General features: G+C 38.3%; 1 protein-coding gene across 3 annotated transcripts in view; it reads left to right on the plus strand.

The window, feature by feature from the left end:
* UTRN (utrophin) overlaps nucleotides 1-17,016 on the plus strand; it is a 366,848-nt gene that overhangs the window by 160,603 nt on the left and 189,229 nt on the right. For 2 of the 3 annotated variants that reach the window (XM_029962891.1, XM_029962892.1), the window contains exon 51: nucleotides 368-557. In XM_029962891.1, the coding sequence (XP_029818751.1) occupies nucleotides 368-557 (190 nt within the window). Of the gene's footprint in view, nucleotides 1-367; nucleotides 558-4,541; nucleotides 5,145-17,016 lie in introns of those variants that run through there. The other variant, XM_018078025.2, reaches the window with a different exon arrangement.

The raw sequence follows: 17,016 nt of genomic DNA on the forward strand, positions 1-17,016 counted from the left end.
CAGTGCTTCTATTCCATGTGATTTTTGTAGTTGGGAAAAACATTCACACTTTTCACACTTCTACCTTTTGGGGTAGCATAAGTCCATGATGTTAATACTCTAAAAGGAAAATCTAGGTTTTTAATGAATAACTTGGTTTGCTCTGCATCTTTTTAAAAAGGTCTGCAACTTGTATAACCAGTTCAGAACATCTGTGGGTAGCTATAGATATAATACCCAGAGAAACAGTGATATAAATACAGCAAGCTGTACAGATATATAGTTTATTACTAGAGATATCTTTCAGATTTCCTTTCAGTAGTTTCGTTATGATGTATATAATGCTGTATGTTATGGGGCAATATTCTAACACTTGTCTTGTTTTCAGAGCTGTTGATAGGCAGAATTTCTTGGAGACAGAGCTGAAGACGTTACAGGCCTCACACAAGGACCTGGAGAGCTTCCTCAAGTGGCTTCAAGAGGCAGAGACGACAGTTAATGTTCTGGCAGATGCATCCCAGCGTGAGAACACTGCTCAGGACAGTGCCTGCATAAGGGAACTCAGAAAGCAGATGCAGGTAAGAAACTAAATAATACTGCTGTTATTCATGCCTTTTCTCAATGGCAAGTGTTATAAAGGAAAGCTATGTACTAGGGTAGGGAAAGCAGCCTGTTGAAAGGTGTTTAAAAAACAGTATTTTAGAAGTCAGATATATGAAGGAAGCAGATTTTTCTTCCTAAGGTTTGAAGCACATATTTTTGTGTACATCTGTGGCACTGAGGGTTCTTAAACGTCCTTGGAGGGTGACTGTATTCAGAAAGTGCATGCTTGATTAAACCAAGTCATGTTGTGGGATTGTCCAACCAAACAGTTTAATCTACTTCCCTCCAAGTAAAACCCTCCTGGGCTGCATTGTCTCCTTTTTCTGCCTGCTGCTTTCCTCTTGCTCTTCTAGCAATCCAAGAAGTTGTTGTACTTGGGTTGACTCCTCTCCCTCTCCTACTGCCCAGCAGCTCCACAACTGGCTTTCCTTCTTGTACAGGCCACAGACTGGAAACCTGAGAAAAATGACTGAGGAGTGACAGCACTTATTAAATCTTGCACTCTGGGTTTGGAGTAATGTCATCTGTGATCTAAGTGGGTTTGAACAGTTTATAATGAAAAAAGGATTTGCTTTTAATAGTGCTGTTAATCCAAACATATCTGAGCTGAATTTAAATGAAACGAGACTGAAGTATCTGATAGCAAACTGTTCTCATTAATCATAGTGAAGAGCACGGTGTATTGTGGAAGCTTGGTTCTGTTGAAGATGGCATGTCACTCACCAATCTTTATATGATTCTTGGCAACACCTAGAAATTAATATTATACTTTCTACTGGCACCCCTGCCCCCAACTACTAATGTAGTGGAGGTGGAAGACCTAAAACGGGGCACAGGAAGCTAGCAACGGAAGGCAGTGTTGTGTGTAAATAAACTTATTTCTGCATTACCATGCATTTTGTGTAGTCAATCACACCAAGATAAAACTGTTATTTCTTGATTTTTATTTTTTTTTTTTGATTGGTTGGTTAGTTGGTTTTCTGTTGGCTCTATGCAACTGTGAAGCGCTGTGGATATGGAAGATTGTTTGCTATTCTTTGTTGTCCTGCAACCTGGTTAAAATTGCCAGAGTTGTGTTGTGTGATGGGGGAGAACTGTTGGGCAAGACTTCCGGCTGTGTGGAGAAGGTCCATATCCAGGTCTTGACTGTGCTTGTTCTCCTGGTTTATAATCATTGAGAAGGTAGATAGAGATGCTTCGGACATGACCTCTTCCTTTTCAGCATCCCATTACCTGGTATTGTCCATATTTTTCTGTGACTCTATGCTTCTACACACTGTGCACATGAAGCATGATCACTTAACTTAGCTGTGACCTTACATTATATTGTAAGTTTTTTCTAGCTACCCCAGAAAGCATCAGACTATCATAGCATAGTGTTTTCCAAAATGAACTTTGACTCCTACCATCTTAACAATCTTACTTTAAATATCACTGAAAGCATTCATACCATGAAAATGGCAAACACTCTAAAATCAATGTTTCTGTTTTTAAATATTTGTTGAACTTCTGAAAACAAAACAAAGCTCTAATGTCTTGCTGCAACTTAAAAAATCAAGCCCATTCCCTTGCAAGTTCTTTCCATGTTGAGTGGTATAACAATGGTTGTTCTCTTGGTGCTTTGTTGAATATGTAAAGAAGTTTCTTTTAAATGGTTTTAAGAAGAATGCAGGGCTTGTGACTGCCCCCGAGCCCTGTGCATTAAGTAAAACTTTACTATGAGTTTAAGGTGTGATAAGTTATAGGTAAAAAGTGCTGAACCTAGTCAAAATATAATGAATTTGTTGTTGTTGCTGTTGTTACATGTCATGCTGTTGTTACATGTTACATGTTTTCAAAATAGGATCATCTGTTAAACCAGCGTCTGTGAATGCATGGGAGGACTACCCTCCATTACATTTTGGGGCTAACTTGTTTGCTGGCAGCTCAAGCCACTCTACATCAGTCATCTGGGCACTGAAGGCTTGTTTTGCCTTCCATTGTGGTGTCTAAGGCTAACAACAGTACTATGCAAATAATGCAAACTTTGAGTCTGGTGGCAATTTGTTTTTGAAAAGGAGAAAATCCATAATCGTGTCATAAGTCTTGTCTGTTCATTATCTCGGTATCTGAATGGTTCCATTCAGGTTAATGCCAAAACATTCCAGTCTGCATTGGAAAATGTTTAGCATGAAAGAGGTTAAAACCTAATTTGAAGCAAGATGCCAAAATTAAACTAGGAAATAGTCAGATGTAGTCCTGGGTCAATGTGGGACGTCCTGGGCCTACAGATGTGAAGGTGTTTGAAATAATTGGAAAGTTTTGTTTTATTACGAATAAAAATCAACATGACTAGTGGTGTGCAGTTTTTCTCACTGCTGAATTCAAACTTGTATATTAACTGGGAAGGACAAAAGCAGAAGTGAAGAAAAGCAGATGTGGACTGTGGGTTCTATCTTTTACAGAAGAGCCTTGAGCTCTTGGACAGTCGTTTCTGAATGCCTTGTTGGTTTTGGACTTGTGCTGCTTCATAGGTTTCCTTAAAAGGTGTTTGGTAACAGGATATCAGATGATAATGGTAGGTTAGAGCTGTTAGGTTAAAGGAACAGATTTGTGGTGGGAGGGAAGAGCAGATGTAAGCCAGAAGCAATGATGTAGAAGGGAATGGTTCAAATGAGTGGTGGAGAGGAAGAAGGCGAGTGTGGCAGAGTGGAGAATACAGATGGTAAGATTTTTATATGCAGAAGAGAATGAAGGCTCTCTTTCCTCAAAATGATGTCGTCATTGGTGCTGGACAGATCAAGAACAAAACAGAGTACAGGTAAACGGGGTTTACCTGTGGAATGGTAGAAACATTGATTCAGTCTTAAAGATGAAAAGGTTGTCTTAGCAGAACTGGATGGGAAGAGTTTTTAAATGTCCTGTATGCAGAACCTGCACCTTGCATCAATCACATTGGTAGGAAAGTGCCTTAGAAGAGGCAGACCAGTGTATAATGCACTAAGCTCTGCATTATTTTGGGTCATATGAACTTGTCAGGATAGCTGTTGCCTCCCTGTGTGCTTGAAATGCATACATACCTCTTCATGTGGCAATATGCACATTAAATAATATGACTTGTGGTGTCTTTCCACTTACTGTGTTGATAATGGCCTCCCTGAACATTTGCTACAGCAGCCCCTCTGATACAGGTGTAAAGTAGATTCATCTTAGCACCTTTAAAGCAATAAGGAGTAGATGGTTCTGGTTACACTGCCATATCATCACACCACATATCACAACACTCTGTGTTGGCTGTGTTGCATTGTGGGTGCCTCACCAGCAGCAAAACACTTCCATGATCCTGAGTGTCCTGATGTCATCCTTAGATGGCTTAAATTAGCTCAGTTGGTTAGAGCATGTTGTTAATAACAGCAGTGTCATGGGTTTGACCCTGGTACAAACTATTCACTTAGGAGTTGGACTCAAAGATCCTTGTGGGTCCCTTCCAACTCAGAATACTTGGTGGTTCTGATAAGAAATAATTCTGCTTTATCATGGGAAAAACATCAAAATTATGTTAGCTCTTTGAAATTCAAGGACGACTAGAGAAAGGGGTGATAATGCGACTGTATGCTTTTACTTTGTCAAAACCCTATTCTTTCTTGTCTGAAGTCGTTCAGGAAAACATTTAATTGGAAATGGCTCCTGAAAAACATTCCTTCTTTCTGGTGCAAGTGATAATCCTTTGAGATCCCTTTTACTAAATCAGCCTTAAGAGAGTTTTCATAGAGAAACCTCTAGCAAAGAGGTTTACCCCCTGTGGTTTTTCCTTTTGCATTGGGTAATCTAGTTTTGAGAAACGCCTATGTGATTTATTATTCTTTAATGTATGGCTGATATAATTAGGGCAGGTATCCCTGTGCTCCTCTCTCAAGATTTATAACACAATCTGTTATTCACTCACTCTACAGCTCTGCCAGAGCTGCATTCAGTCTGAGACGAGAGCATCCTTTTCCAGAGTGAGGGAGCAAATGCTCAGTCTGCTGACAGAAAGCAGCTACTACAGAAGAACAACTGTTGTGACACACTGGAGCCGTCTTCCTGAAGGAATTCTTTTTTTGTTCCTGCAGCTTTCAGGCTTAAATTAATAACCTTTTTCTGGCTATTTAGTGCACTCCCTAACAGTAGCAGACGCTCGGCTGCTCAACTTCATTTGCCCTCTGTAAAAGCAGAGCTGAGCAGTACCGGTTAGAAGAACCTGTGAAGGCTGTTATTTTTTTGCATTTGTTTTTTGGGGTTATTTTTGGAGACCAACTTATGCTATATCAATTTCCTTTGCCTTTGAAACGTATAAAGCCTGTAGCTTGCAAAAGCAGTCCTGGAAGAGAGCATGCTCAGAAAGCTGGCAAATCATTGTCCAGTGACCGGGAGGAAATGATAGTTGCTCTTCATTTATAATGCAAATTCTGAGGTGTCTTCAGAAGTGTGGCAAACTTAAAATGATGGCTGTGGTGAGAACCTCTCTGCAGAAAGTTGTGGTGTTGTTGCATCGTTTACAGAGGATGGCAGTTTCTTCTCCCCGCTACCAGAAGCTTTGTAAGGTAAGAAATGTAAGCCCTAAATCTCGAGTGTGTGTAATGCTAACTCTGTTGTCTTTCTGAGATAAAAAGAAAGTAAGCATGGGATGAGTGTCAAAAGTATCTAGGCTATCTAGTGTGTTTTTAAGCCTGCTGTGCTCCTGTGTGTGTTTTGTTAAAAGAATGCAATAAAAGAAAAAAAAAACAACCGAAACCCTTCTGTTTGTCAGAGTGATATTTTTTTTAAAAAAAGTATTCTCTTGCCCACCATGTAAGTGTCTGGAAGGAAATTGTTCTATTCAATGATTTTTTTTTTTTTAATTACTACCACTTCTCCTTTTCCATGGGACTTAGTTAATTCTTGGTAAATGTGATACTTTAACTCCTGTTTACCCATTATGTAGAATAACTGTGTTTTTCCATACCCAGTGTTTTTTTTTCTTTTGAGATTTATGAAACTTTAAATTAGGAATGAGTTCAACAGACTAATATGCAGCCATTAAATTCTGACTTCACCTATAGAGTTCTTTTGGAATAAAAAAATCAGGAAAAGTTGGAGGAAAAGCATGTTTACATAGGCTACCACTTACTGGTATTTTTGATGGTACCTATTTTGGTGGCCGATGGTTTCTACTTCCAGCAAGACTGTATTTATGTTTTGTTTTTTTTCACAGGTTCAGTAGTTCTGAACCTTAGTACTGTGGTGATAATCTAGAATACCTAGTAAAATTCACTTTTCAAAGTAGTTTGATTGCTCACAAGATTAAAATAAAAATGAAATAAATTTCAAACTGGTCTGCAAAGTCCATGAATTAATACTGCTGCGGTGTTGATGCCTCTGTGGTCATACTGTGATATTGTTATTACACTTTAATATAATGATCCTGTCTTGAAACTTTGCAAAACTATAAAATTTGAGAGGTCTTCAACTGTATATATACTGATGTAACCTAACAGAAATTCTGTTTGTCTTCCTTTTAACTTGTTTTTCTATTCTTACTGCTTATGATATTTTAAAACTGCTTGTGGTTTTTTGATGAAAATGTCTGTGTTTTGCATCCAAGGTTTGTGAGAACCAAAGTGCATGATCATGTCTTGTTCTGATGATAAAGCAAAGCCACTGTATCTCATCATACTTGCTTCAATCTGAAATGTACTTTCATATAAAAATTTCATCAAGTTAAAAGGTCCCATCTCTATGGTAGGGTTTGGAAGTAAGGAAGGAGTATCATGCGTTATCTGGTTCATAATAGTGAAGCTTGTAGAGTAAGTTCTGGCATATGGGGAAAACATTGTCTTCAAATGGCTGTTCTAGTGTGCTTGTGTTTACAAAGCTGTACTAAGAGCTGTATCTTCATTATGAAGAATGATTGTAGTTTGTGTACATACAAGCTATTTTAACAAACATTCCTCAGATGTTCTTGTCTATCAGTTCTGCCATTAAACAGCCTGTTTGCTTTTGTGAATAAAGCAAATATTTATTTATTTAGTGTAAAGACATGGGTTATAATTGCCTATTTAGTCACATTGTTGTGTATAAACTTGTTTGTAAAATGTTTGTCAAACAACTATTTAGTGACTCTTCCAGTAATAATTATTTGCTAATTAACCTAAGAGCCTAGTAAATGCTTGCATACTTAATATGTTGAGTTTAAATCCTCCCAAAGGGTAGTAAAAATTTTTTCTAAAAGACTGTTATTAAAATACATTTTCTGATTGAGAACCCATGCAGTGATAGCCTTGGGAATGACACATTGCTTGAAATTACACATTGTAAGTCTTTCTGCTTGTTAAAAAGTCGTGTAGATTAGTGTTTTCAGATGTCTGTGCTTAGTTTACTGAAAGCAGAATTGTTGGTCTGCCTGTAGAGTTAAATCAGACACTGATTGAGGGGGGGCAAGAAGAAAAGAAATGGTTTACAATCCCAGTTACTTCCAGCAGGTGTCAATGTAAGGCAATGATATATGGAAGTCTGGTGATGGAAATGTTAATGCTTAGATGAGAAAATGTATGGAAATTACTAAAAGCAACCATGACAGCATGTCAGGAAGGATTTCTTGTAGTGCTCTGTATACTCCTGTCTTCAGAATGTCAGAAGTTTGTACATGTCATGTGAACTCACTGGATACGCTAATATAGTTCAGATCTGCTGAAGAGTAACTATTTACTATGGAGTATATGAATTATTGTGTTGTGTCCAGGGTAGATGCTTCATGAAATAGCATCTAAATGTTTCATATGAAGTGTTCTCTGAAGCATAACAGAGGGCCAATGAAATAAACATTTTAAAAGTGCCAATGAAATATTTAAGACAAATTCTTGAAGTTTAGTGTTTGTTTTAAACTGTACTGTTTATAAAAGAATAAGCAAGGCTTTATTATTGAACTGTACTGGAGAAACTCATAATGGTTCCTCTTAGAAACCTCACATAGAACAGCACTCAGCATTCATAGTCTTCATTTTGCAAATTTCTTTAAAGCAGAAGCAAAAATAAACACTTTTGTGTGTTACAGCATTGCTAAAAAACAGGAAATCCAAAGTTTAGGATATTTCCTCTGTTGCTGCATTTTCTTTCACTAATTTCTTTGTACCAAGGTGAGTTCTGTCAGATAGACCTTTTTACTGGTATTGCTATTTGATTCTTTTACACTGAAATTAGTGGCATACCACGGCAAAATGTCTGTGCTTAGTGTTGTGTTGTCTGTGTGTAATAAGTTTTGCTGGATTGTTTTTAGCAGCTTTGTTTCATAACTGTTTTGTAAGATTTTGATGCTGACAATGAACAACCAGAAAACTGGTATAGGCTGTCATGTGCTATGTGTTCTTGTGATTATCCCTGAAGAATGTCTTTTATTAGTTGTATACATCTAGCTCAGACTGGAATGAATTTATAATGGAAAAGATCATGGTAAGGTACAAATTGGTAGATTTCTTCGGAGAGACCAGAGCAACAATATTACTTATGAAAATGAAGTAGAAAATTGTGAAACTTTCTCTAACTTCCCTGACAGAAGTTAAAGAATAGTGCATCTCTGTCAGACAACTAAATGTTTACTTTGAAATATGTATCCTGCTTGTGGAATTCGACTGTGATATTTCTGAAACACATTCAGGGACTGAACCATTCATCCACTGGAAAACAGGCTGAGGAACATAGCTAGTAGCTGAGATAGTATTTTCTCATTTTTGTCTCACTTTTCTGATGAATCTTGGAGAAGAACCCTCTTTATAAATAAATAAATATTCAACCCCCTTCATATAAAAATCCTTCAAGTCTCAAACCCGATCCAACGTGAGTCTTCACTCTTTAAGTGATATGTGGTAACTTGGGTGAGTTCCTGACTACCTCAGCTGTGATGAGAAATGCTTCATCAGAAGTACATGTGGTTCTTTTTTAAGAACACATAACTTAAAATACAATTTTCTCATTTTATACTGATGTTTTGGTTTGTTTGTGGGTTTTTTTGTTTTGTTTTGGTTTTTTTTATGGCTAGTGTTACATTTATAAAACTGCAGGAAGTTAAAAGCACACTGAATGCTGGGGTCAGAATCCTTTTTTTGCTGTGACACTGGTGATGCATTCCAAAAGACATTTACATTATGTTGAATTTTGAGAGTAGCAACAACAACTCTGTTCCTATGAAATTTTGAAAAAATGTGAAAGGTCACAGCAGTAAGGCAAAAAAAGGCATGAAAGGCTAGGTTGAGAAATGGATAGGTCAATCCTGGTTCAAATGAATTCCACAAAGTTAAATTTTCTAATGTTTGCTTGACTTCACGTTGGTTTAGAAAATAAATCCTTGGCACTTGATCACATTCAGGTATAAAATACAGATAATCAAGTGTGGATGAGGAGAAACAGCGATGTAGTACATTCATTGGACAACAGAAGTGAGAACAAAAGTTAAATTTGGAAACATGTCCTGAAGTAGGCTACTGTATTAAGCACGTTGTTGGTTGGAAAATGAAGCAGTGTCTCTGTCATCAAAAGCGTTGCTAAATTATGCAGACAGTTTCTTTTTTTAGATGAGAAAGTTAAGTCCAGACTGCTTGATATGGTTCTAGTTGTATAGGGACATTCTAATTAGATTTTGATCTACAAAAAAAAGCCTTATGGAGGGAGGAGGCCAGAATTAAAGGGAGCCTTGGATAATAATGTTCCCTTAGTGTGATTGTAGAAAGGCTTTTGACACAGTCTCTCACAGTCAAATTGGGGATATACGGACAAGATAGATGGCCCAAAGGGTAGGAAGAGAACTGTCTGGACCATTTGTGTTCCTCAAGGGTTGGAACTGAGAGTGGTACTGTTTAGCATTGTTATGAATCCAAACAATGAGACAGAGTGCACCTTCAGCAGGTTTGTGAATTATGTTAGATTATGAAGGAACAGTTCTGTTCCAATTACTTGGGGCCCCAAGTAGGAGGAATGGGCTGACAGGAACCCCATAAAGTTTAAAAAAAGAAAAAAAAAGGGGCGGCAAAAAGACCCCAAAGCAAACTCTTGCACCTGAGAAGGAGTAACCCAATGCATTAGTACAAGCCGTGTGAGAGGGTTCATAGCCAGATAGGCAGCAGTGTTTATTTTTGTCTACTTAGCAATCAGGAGGTCATGTCCAGAATACCATTGGTTGATTTCAGGCCGACAGTTTGAGAAATAGTTAGAGACTGGGGAGAGTGCAGTGCTTGGGGGCTGGATCACAAGATTTAGAAGCCATGGTGCAGGGAAACAGACTTCAGTTAGTTTGCAGGAGAGAAGGCTCCAGCAATTTCCAGCTGCTGTCACTGCCTACCTGCTGGGTTGTTATTATAGAAGATGGAGCCAGTCTCCTTCCCTGTGGAAGGAAAGAGGTGGTGGGAGCAAGCTGCAGCATGGGAGTTGAGTGTAAGGGCTACAGCAAGTGTAGCTGAGCACTGGAGTGGGCTGCCCAAAGAGGTTGTTTTATTTCCATCTCCAGAGGTATTAACAGTTGTAGTGGATAAAGCCCTTAGCAGCCAGACCTAGCTTTGAAATTGGTTCCTGGAGTTGGCAGGAGGTTTGACCTCTAGAGATCTTTCCAACTCCCGTTTTCTGTGATTCTCTGTGCTAGTGCTGTATTAACTTATGAGTGAAGAATAAAATAGTCAAAACGCTAGTGCAGCAGTTTTCAGCTGTGACTGGGTTGCCCACTTCCTATCAAAAGGAACTTCACATTTTTACCCCATGTGAAAAATTCTTACAACTCTGCTGAATTTTGATTTAAATCTGGGCCTGCTATGAGTCTGCTGTACAGCCACAGTATGTATTCATTTGCAAATCCTTTTGCTGTAGTCTGACTTCAATGGTAACAATGCAGTACAGTCAGGCATTTGGTGCATATCTGAATTTTGTGCCTGTGATGAGAAGGCATTTTAATATAGCGTAAAACTTTGTCAACTAACATTCCTCTCACACTTGCATTTTCAGATGATGTTTTCAGAACTCAAACAGAAGACAGAAAGGTTGTGCACATCTTAAATGAGGAGGCTGACCTAAATATAACCGCTTTGTTTTCTCATTTGTCTAATTAGGATCAGTGCCAATAAAACTGCATAATAAATGGGTGCGTTATTGTAACCCCTTTCTTAAAGAAGTCTCTGCTCTCCGGTACTCTATGTATCAAGTTTTTCTAGAAGTAAAATTGTTTCTTTAAGGTGAAAAGGAAAAACAAAATGGGAGAGAACATAAAGCTTCATAATTTCAGTGTTCTTAAGTGCTGCACCAATCATTCCTATTTGCAAGCAAAATGCAGCTTAACAGAAGATAAGATGGGTTCTAGAATATAGCTTTTTTTTAAACGGAATTTCAGTAGTATTGTGGAAGGGAGGAAAGGAGAGAGGAGATGAGAGAAATATTTCAGGGCATGCTTTTAGAATCCTCTTACATTTATTTAAAGTCATGTCTGGTTTTTGAGCTGAAAATATTTTGCTATTACAGTAAAAATGAAAACGAATCTAAAACATGGGGTAGTTCTATTAAAGCATAAATGTGGGATTAATGGGAAAATTGACTTCCATGAACTTCGCATGTTTACAGGAGCTGGATCGATATTTGATATGAGACCCTCTTACCGTAGTATTTTACCACAGTGCTTTTTGATTGCTGGCATTTTTCAGAGAGCAGTTTTTTCCCTTCGTTCTCCTAGGGCTTTATTACCCTGCCCACATTCATGGAGTTGTGAAGCAGTAGTTGTCTAGAACAGCATAATGCTTCACGAGTTTGTGTCTAGAGAACTGACAGTTTTTCTTGTCTTCTTCAGACAGATCATTTGAACTTATTTTTAAGAAACCTGCACTCACTATGTAGATGGAAAAATAGTGCTGTTTGAAGATGTCTTGTCACTGTTAGTCATCAGGGACTCCGGAAGAGTTCTGTCCTCCTTTTTACCTTCCCCTCTGTTTTTAATCAAGACAAACTGCTACGAGACATCATGTTACAAAGTTGCCCTGCAAGCTTCCTATTTCATATCCACTGTGTGCAGACCTGTGTGGCGCTCTGGCTGCCCTGTGATGTTTTCATACTGGGTACTCTTGATATACGTTGATGTAAAGGATTGTATTTCGAAGCAGAAGTAACTTGCTCAGTCCTGCATAGTTGGGTAATTGAATGTGGGTGGAGGATGCTGGTATTGTTTCTGATAACAGATGTCCTGTGTTGCACTACAGAAAGGAATTCTTCATAGTCATAGAGTTACTATATTTACTGCTGGTTTATGGTGTATGGTAAACATGGTAGGTGCTGCAAGTGAAATAATGAACTGAAATGCTGCTCAACTCAAGTTGTGCCAGGGGAGGTTTAGATTAGGTATTAGGAAAAAATTCTTCACTGAAAGGGTGGTCAGGTAGTGGAACAAGTTGCCTAGAGAAGTGGTGGACTTAAAATCCCTGGAAATATTGAAAAAATGTGTAGATGGGTCATGTAGTGCTGGTTTGCTGGTTGGCCTTGAAGATCTTAGAGGTCTTTTCCAATCTTGATGATTCTGTAGATGCTCCTCAGTTGCTGATGAACCCTGTATCTATGGGTGCAGTGTTGTGCTAGTAGGGAAAGTACTGACTTCTCTGCACTGGTGTTCCATATTTCTGATTGGAAGAAAGCATCCTTTCTGGGGAGATGGGGAGACTTTGGTTTTTAATGCTTGCTCAATTCTTGGCATTTCAGCTGAGACTGCTGATCAATTAGTGCTAATTGTGCTGGGTTTTGGGATGTGGTCCTAGAACAGTCATCTGAGGTCGCTGCTTTCTGTCACCTGCTGTATTTGGACTCAGTTTGAACTATGCTTTTTGCTTTCCTTTTTTTTTTCTTTTAAGGGGGAATGCATTATTAACCCTGAAATAATCACTCACCCTTCATGTTCAATTTCATATGTTCCGTATCAAATACCGTAGGTCTTTTGGTTAATATCCTCTTATTTTCTGCTACAAAGAGAAGTATTCATTTGCTGCAAGTTTGACCACTGCAAGCTGGTTGAAAAAAATGTCTTTCTCTTCTTTCTTTCTGTTACTGAAAACAAATTTTAAATTTCAGAGTTTAAGTGAAAGTTACTTAATATTGGGAATCCTTGGGCTCCTCTGAGAAGAATGGAAGCATAATAAAAGTTACAGATTACACAGAATCCCCCCCTCCCCATTTCGTATTTCTTTATTAGCAAGCATAGCTATTTTTTCTTTTGGAAGAGGGAGAAATGGGGCCAGAAAGAAAAAAGAAAAGCTTATTAATGGCATTTTACTTCTTTGCTATTATTTGCATCAGGAGTTAAAAGCAGTCGCTCAGCTATTTCAGTGAAATAGCTATATATCTGTTTGCAGACCATTACCTTTCACTTCATATAGCCCAACAGTGTAATGATAAATTAGCTCTGAATTTCTTTCTGTACTTCTCAGTAAGAAGAATAGAGTTTTAAAAGATTCACCTGTTATCTGTAAGCAGATAATTTAGCCAAATAGCCAAGTTGGGGAAGACTTTCATCCCTTAGGGCATTATTTCCTCTATGTTAAGGGCACTTATAAATAAAAATAATGGAGGCATTTGGGAGGGTTTTGTTGAAGAATTTGCATCTGAACATGACCTTCCATGAACATTGTCCCTATTTGAGCTGATGTGGTAGAGCCCTTACATAGTCTCAGTTACAATCACTTAGAATTAGAAAACAAGTGGATTCTACCATTTTTGGACTAGGTTAGATTTTTCCTTTTTAATGTTCATTTTGTCTAGGCTTCCTTTTTGCTAGATATCTGAGTTCTGTCTTACTGTTACCTGAAATCTTGACATTTCTTATTGCATCTAGGAGTCTTTGGGATGAGGAGAGCATAGCAGTTTTGTTTTAGATGAAAGCAAGTATATTTCCTCTCCTTTTTTTTTTTCAGTTGCAGAGGTGTGGTAATGACCTCTTTCATGTGGAGAAACTATCACTCTGGCAGCAAAACCTGAATACACATTTTGCAAGTGTTTGTTTGTGTGACTGCAATGGCAGTTGAAGGGGAAGGATATTCTTAGCAAACAGCATTGAAAATACGGACTACCTTTTAATTATGGTGTGAACTATTGTTTTAATTGGAAAAGAGTGCAAAAAACCCCAAACCAACCCATGGATTTTGTGATTGTGGAGAAATCTTTGGAAATTTTGATCAGGTTTTGAGGGCTATAGCAGGCCTTATCCTGGTTGTAAAAACCTCCTATTTAAACTATCACTCAATAAGATGTTTGAGTGGAAAAATCTAAATTATAGCCTAGTTTTCTGTACTTCAGGAGTGCTTTTCCTTGTCTAAAGCAGCCTCATAAATTGAAGGTACCAGATGAAAGTTATTTTCAGCTATGGATTAAGGTTTATTCAGTAAAGGAAAAGCATCAGAGGGAATAGCATTGCTAAAACTTAGAGCATGGCTTTATTTTGGCATTACTGGTAAGTGAGTGCAGTAGGAGGGTAGAACTGTAACCTGCTTGTGTAATATGATGACCAGTTGAGCTTGTCTGTGGCTACTAACCTCTTCCTGTGGCTGTAAAGACAATGTTCATTTGGGAGCAAAAGTAGTTGTTGGTACAATTACTGATCTGTAGATGGTAATAGTGAGTAGTAGTGCATTCAGTGGAATGAACTTGTGTGGCTGAAGAGCAAATAATTTTTCCGTGCATTTATAATGAACCTTTGGTTTTAGGTTAACAGGTAATCTGTTCATACAAGAAGAAATGCGAAAGAACAGTTCTGTGGAGTAACAAGTAAAGAATAGAAAATGTGAAAACCAAAGCAGAAATAGCTTTGATTAATCTGTGGTAAATATCCTAGAGTCATAGAAGGCTTGGCTTGGAAGGGACTTTAAGATCATCCAGTTCCACTCCCTACTACCTTGGGCAGGGGCACTTTCCACCAGACCAGGTTGTTCAAAGCCCCATCCAACCTGACCTTGAACACTCAGGGATGGGGCTTCCACAGCTTCTTTGGGCAACCTGTACCAGTGCCTCACCACCCTCATAGTAAAGAATTTCTTTCTAACATCAAATCAAAATGTCTCCTCTTTTAATTTAAAACCATTCCCCCTTGTCAATATCTTCACCTGTAAAAAGTCACTCTCCCTCTTTTTTATAAGCCCCCTTTAAGTACTGGAAAACCACAATGAAGTCTTCCTGGAGCCTTCACTTCTCCAGGCTGAACAACCTCAATTTCTCAGCTTGTCTTCATAGAAGAGGTACTCCAGCCTCCGATTGTCTTTGTGTTCCTCCTCTGGACCTGCTCCAGCAGGTCCACATGTTAAGGACTCCAGACTTGGATTCAGAACTCCAGGAAAGGTCTCCTAAGAGCAGAGAAGAGGGGAAGATCAATTCCCCTCGACCCACTGGCTGTGTCTTTTGATGCAGCCCAGGATGCTGTTGACCTTCTGAGCTGCAAGTGCACGTTGCTGGCTCATATCCAGCTTTTCATCCACCAAGTCTCCCCCAGGTCTCTTCCATGGGCATGTTCTCAATGAGTTCTTCTCTCTGTACTCATGTCTGGGATTGCTGACCCAGGTGCAGCATCTTGCACTTGGACTTTTTGATCTTTATAAGGTTCTTATGGTCCCACATTTCAAGTTTGTCCAGGTCCTGCTGGATATTGAATTGAGGAATAAGCTTAAGAGTATGCTTCGGTCCAAGACTGTATGATACACTGGGTTAAGTATGTTTATCTTTAGTATTCAATGTTGCTAATTAAAATTTGAGTGGGAAATGAAGATTTTGTTAGTGAGCAAATAGAGGCTTTAATATTTCTGAGGTGCAGTATGTTGTTGAGAAGGTATATGTTCCCTGGTTATATGTTCAAGTTGGTTATAATGAAACTAAGGAACATTTTTCTAGAAAAAGAGAGGCATTGTGGGCTGAGCAAAATATTAACAGCTGCAAACCAGAAGAAATTAAGTCATCTAATGGTGTAACTTTTGCATATTTAATTAACTTTGCTGCCAGCATGCTTACTGTAAGTTTCTTGTGCCACGTAGAAACTGCTGGAAGTATGTCAGTCTGTGTAAACAACCTATACCTTTCTTGAATCAAGGACAAAGGAAGACCATATATACATAGAATATATCTATTTTTATTTTGTGTGAAATCAAGGGAAATGAAAAGTAACTGGTAGTTATTATGATACTCTCTGAATGGCAGATCTGGAACAGCATACAATAAATCTTGAAACAGAAATGAGAAGGTGTAGGAAGACTCTACACTGTATCTTTTTTTAGGCTCCAGGCCAATTGCATAGGACACGCGAAAGGGAACTGTGATTTAGATGATCTTAGAAAGCCCAGGGCATAAAGCTAAGTATAATAATTTGTCTTGTTTAGCATTGTTTAATTTGAGTATAAAGTATGTTTAAATTTTATGACTGTTTTGGTACTGTCCCAGCATCTTTGCAAGAGATAAGTCTTTGGCAGTGGCATTTGTGTAGTGACTTAGGGAAAAATAAAATGAGATTAAAGACACTTTAGAAAGAGAAACAGCTGGCTTACAGCTTATAATGATGGTATGAATTTTGTGGTCTCATTGTTTCACCTAATGGTGATTTACTGGAGTGGTTTTTGAAGTCAGAGTCAACGCACTTAAACTGAGAGCTGGCAGTTGATCTGCGCTTGGAGTATTGTGGCTTCAGTCTGTAAGGGAGCCTGAAACTTTTAGAGGCAAGGTGGCCAGAGTAAATGAACCTGCTGGAAAGAATTAAAAAACCCACAAAATTGCACAACTAGGAACTGAGCTACAGAAAATACTCATTTGCCCAGTTGTTTCAGCACTGTCTGATTTGTTCTTGTGATGTAACTTTTCAATAGGTGCTCTAAGGTGAAAGTAGAATACATTACGGTTGCTGCAGGAGAATAGTGAGAGGCTGGATTGCATGAAGTAACTGCTCTGGACAATTTCTCAATTCAGAAAGCAAATGAGCTATGATCCTTAGTCAGATGTTGACATTTGTGTTGAGTTTTTGGGGTTTTTTTTACCTTTCTCCCCCTTCCTCAGACCCCTAAAAGTCTCACCAACAGAAAATGAATGCTTCTGTTTTTGATACAGCTTCTTCTCAGGTTTCTCATTATTTCTGTGATTTGACTGTTTCAAGCAGCAAGGCTGCACAAAGTGCTAGGAGATAAAAGAAACTGCACCTTTTTGTTCACTCTTGTGCTGTAAATCTATGCCGATGCACAGGCTGTTGCTACCTGTGGCTTTTTTGTTTTGTAAGAGAAAGTACATTTTAATTTCTCTCAGTGGAAGAAAGCAGAACAAAGAAAAGTAAATAAAGTGCCGTTCTTTTTGATGCTTTGTGGCAGTGGAAGAAAGCAGAACAAAGAAAAGTAAATAAAGTGCCGTTCTTTTTGATGCTTTGTGGCTGATTGTATTCTTTATAATTTGAACACAGCCATAGGAATG

Source organism: Manacus vitellinus, unplaced genomic scaffold, assembly GCF_001715985.3.
Source record: "Manacus vitellinus isolate BGI_N305 unplaced genomic scaffold, ASM171598v3 scaffold_4_pilon, whole genome shotgun sequence".
In the NCBI taxonomy this organism is placed as follows: Eukaryota; Metazoa; Chordata; class Aves; order Passeriformes; family Pipridae; genus Manacus; species Manacus vitellinus.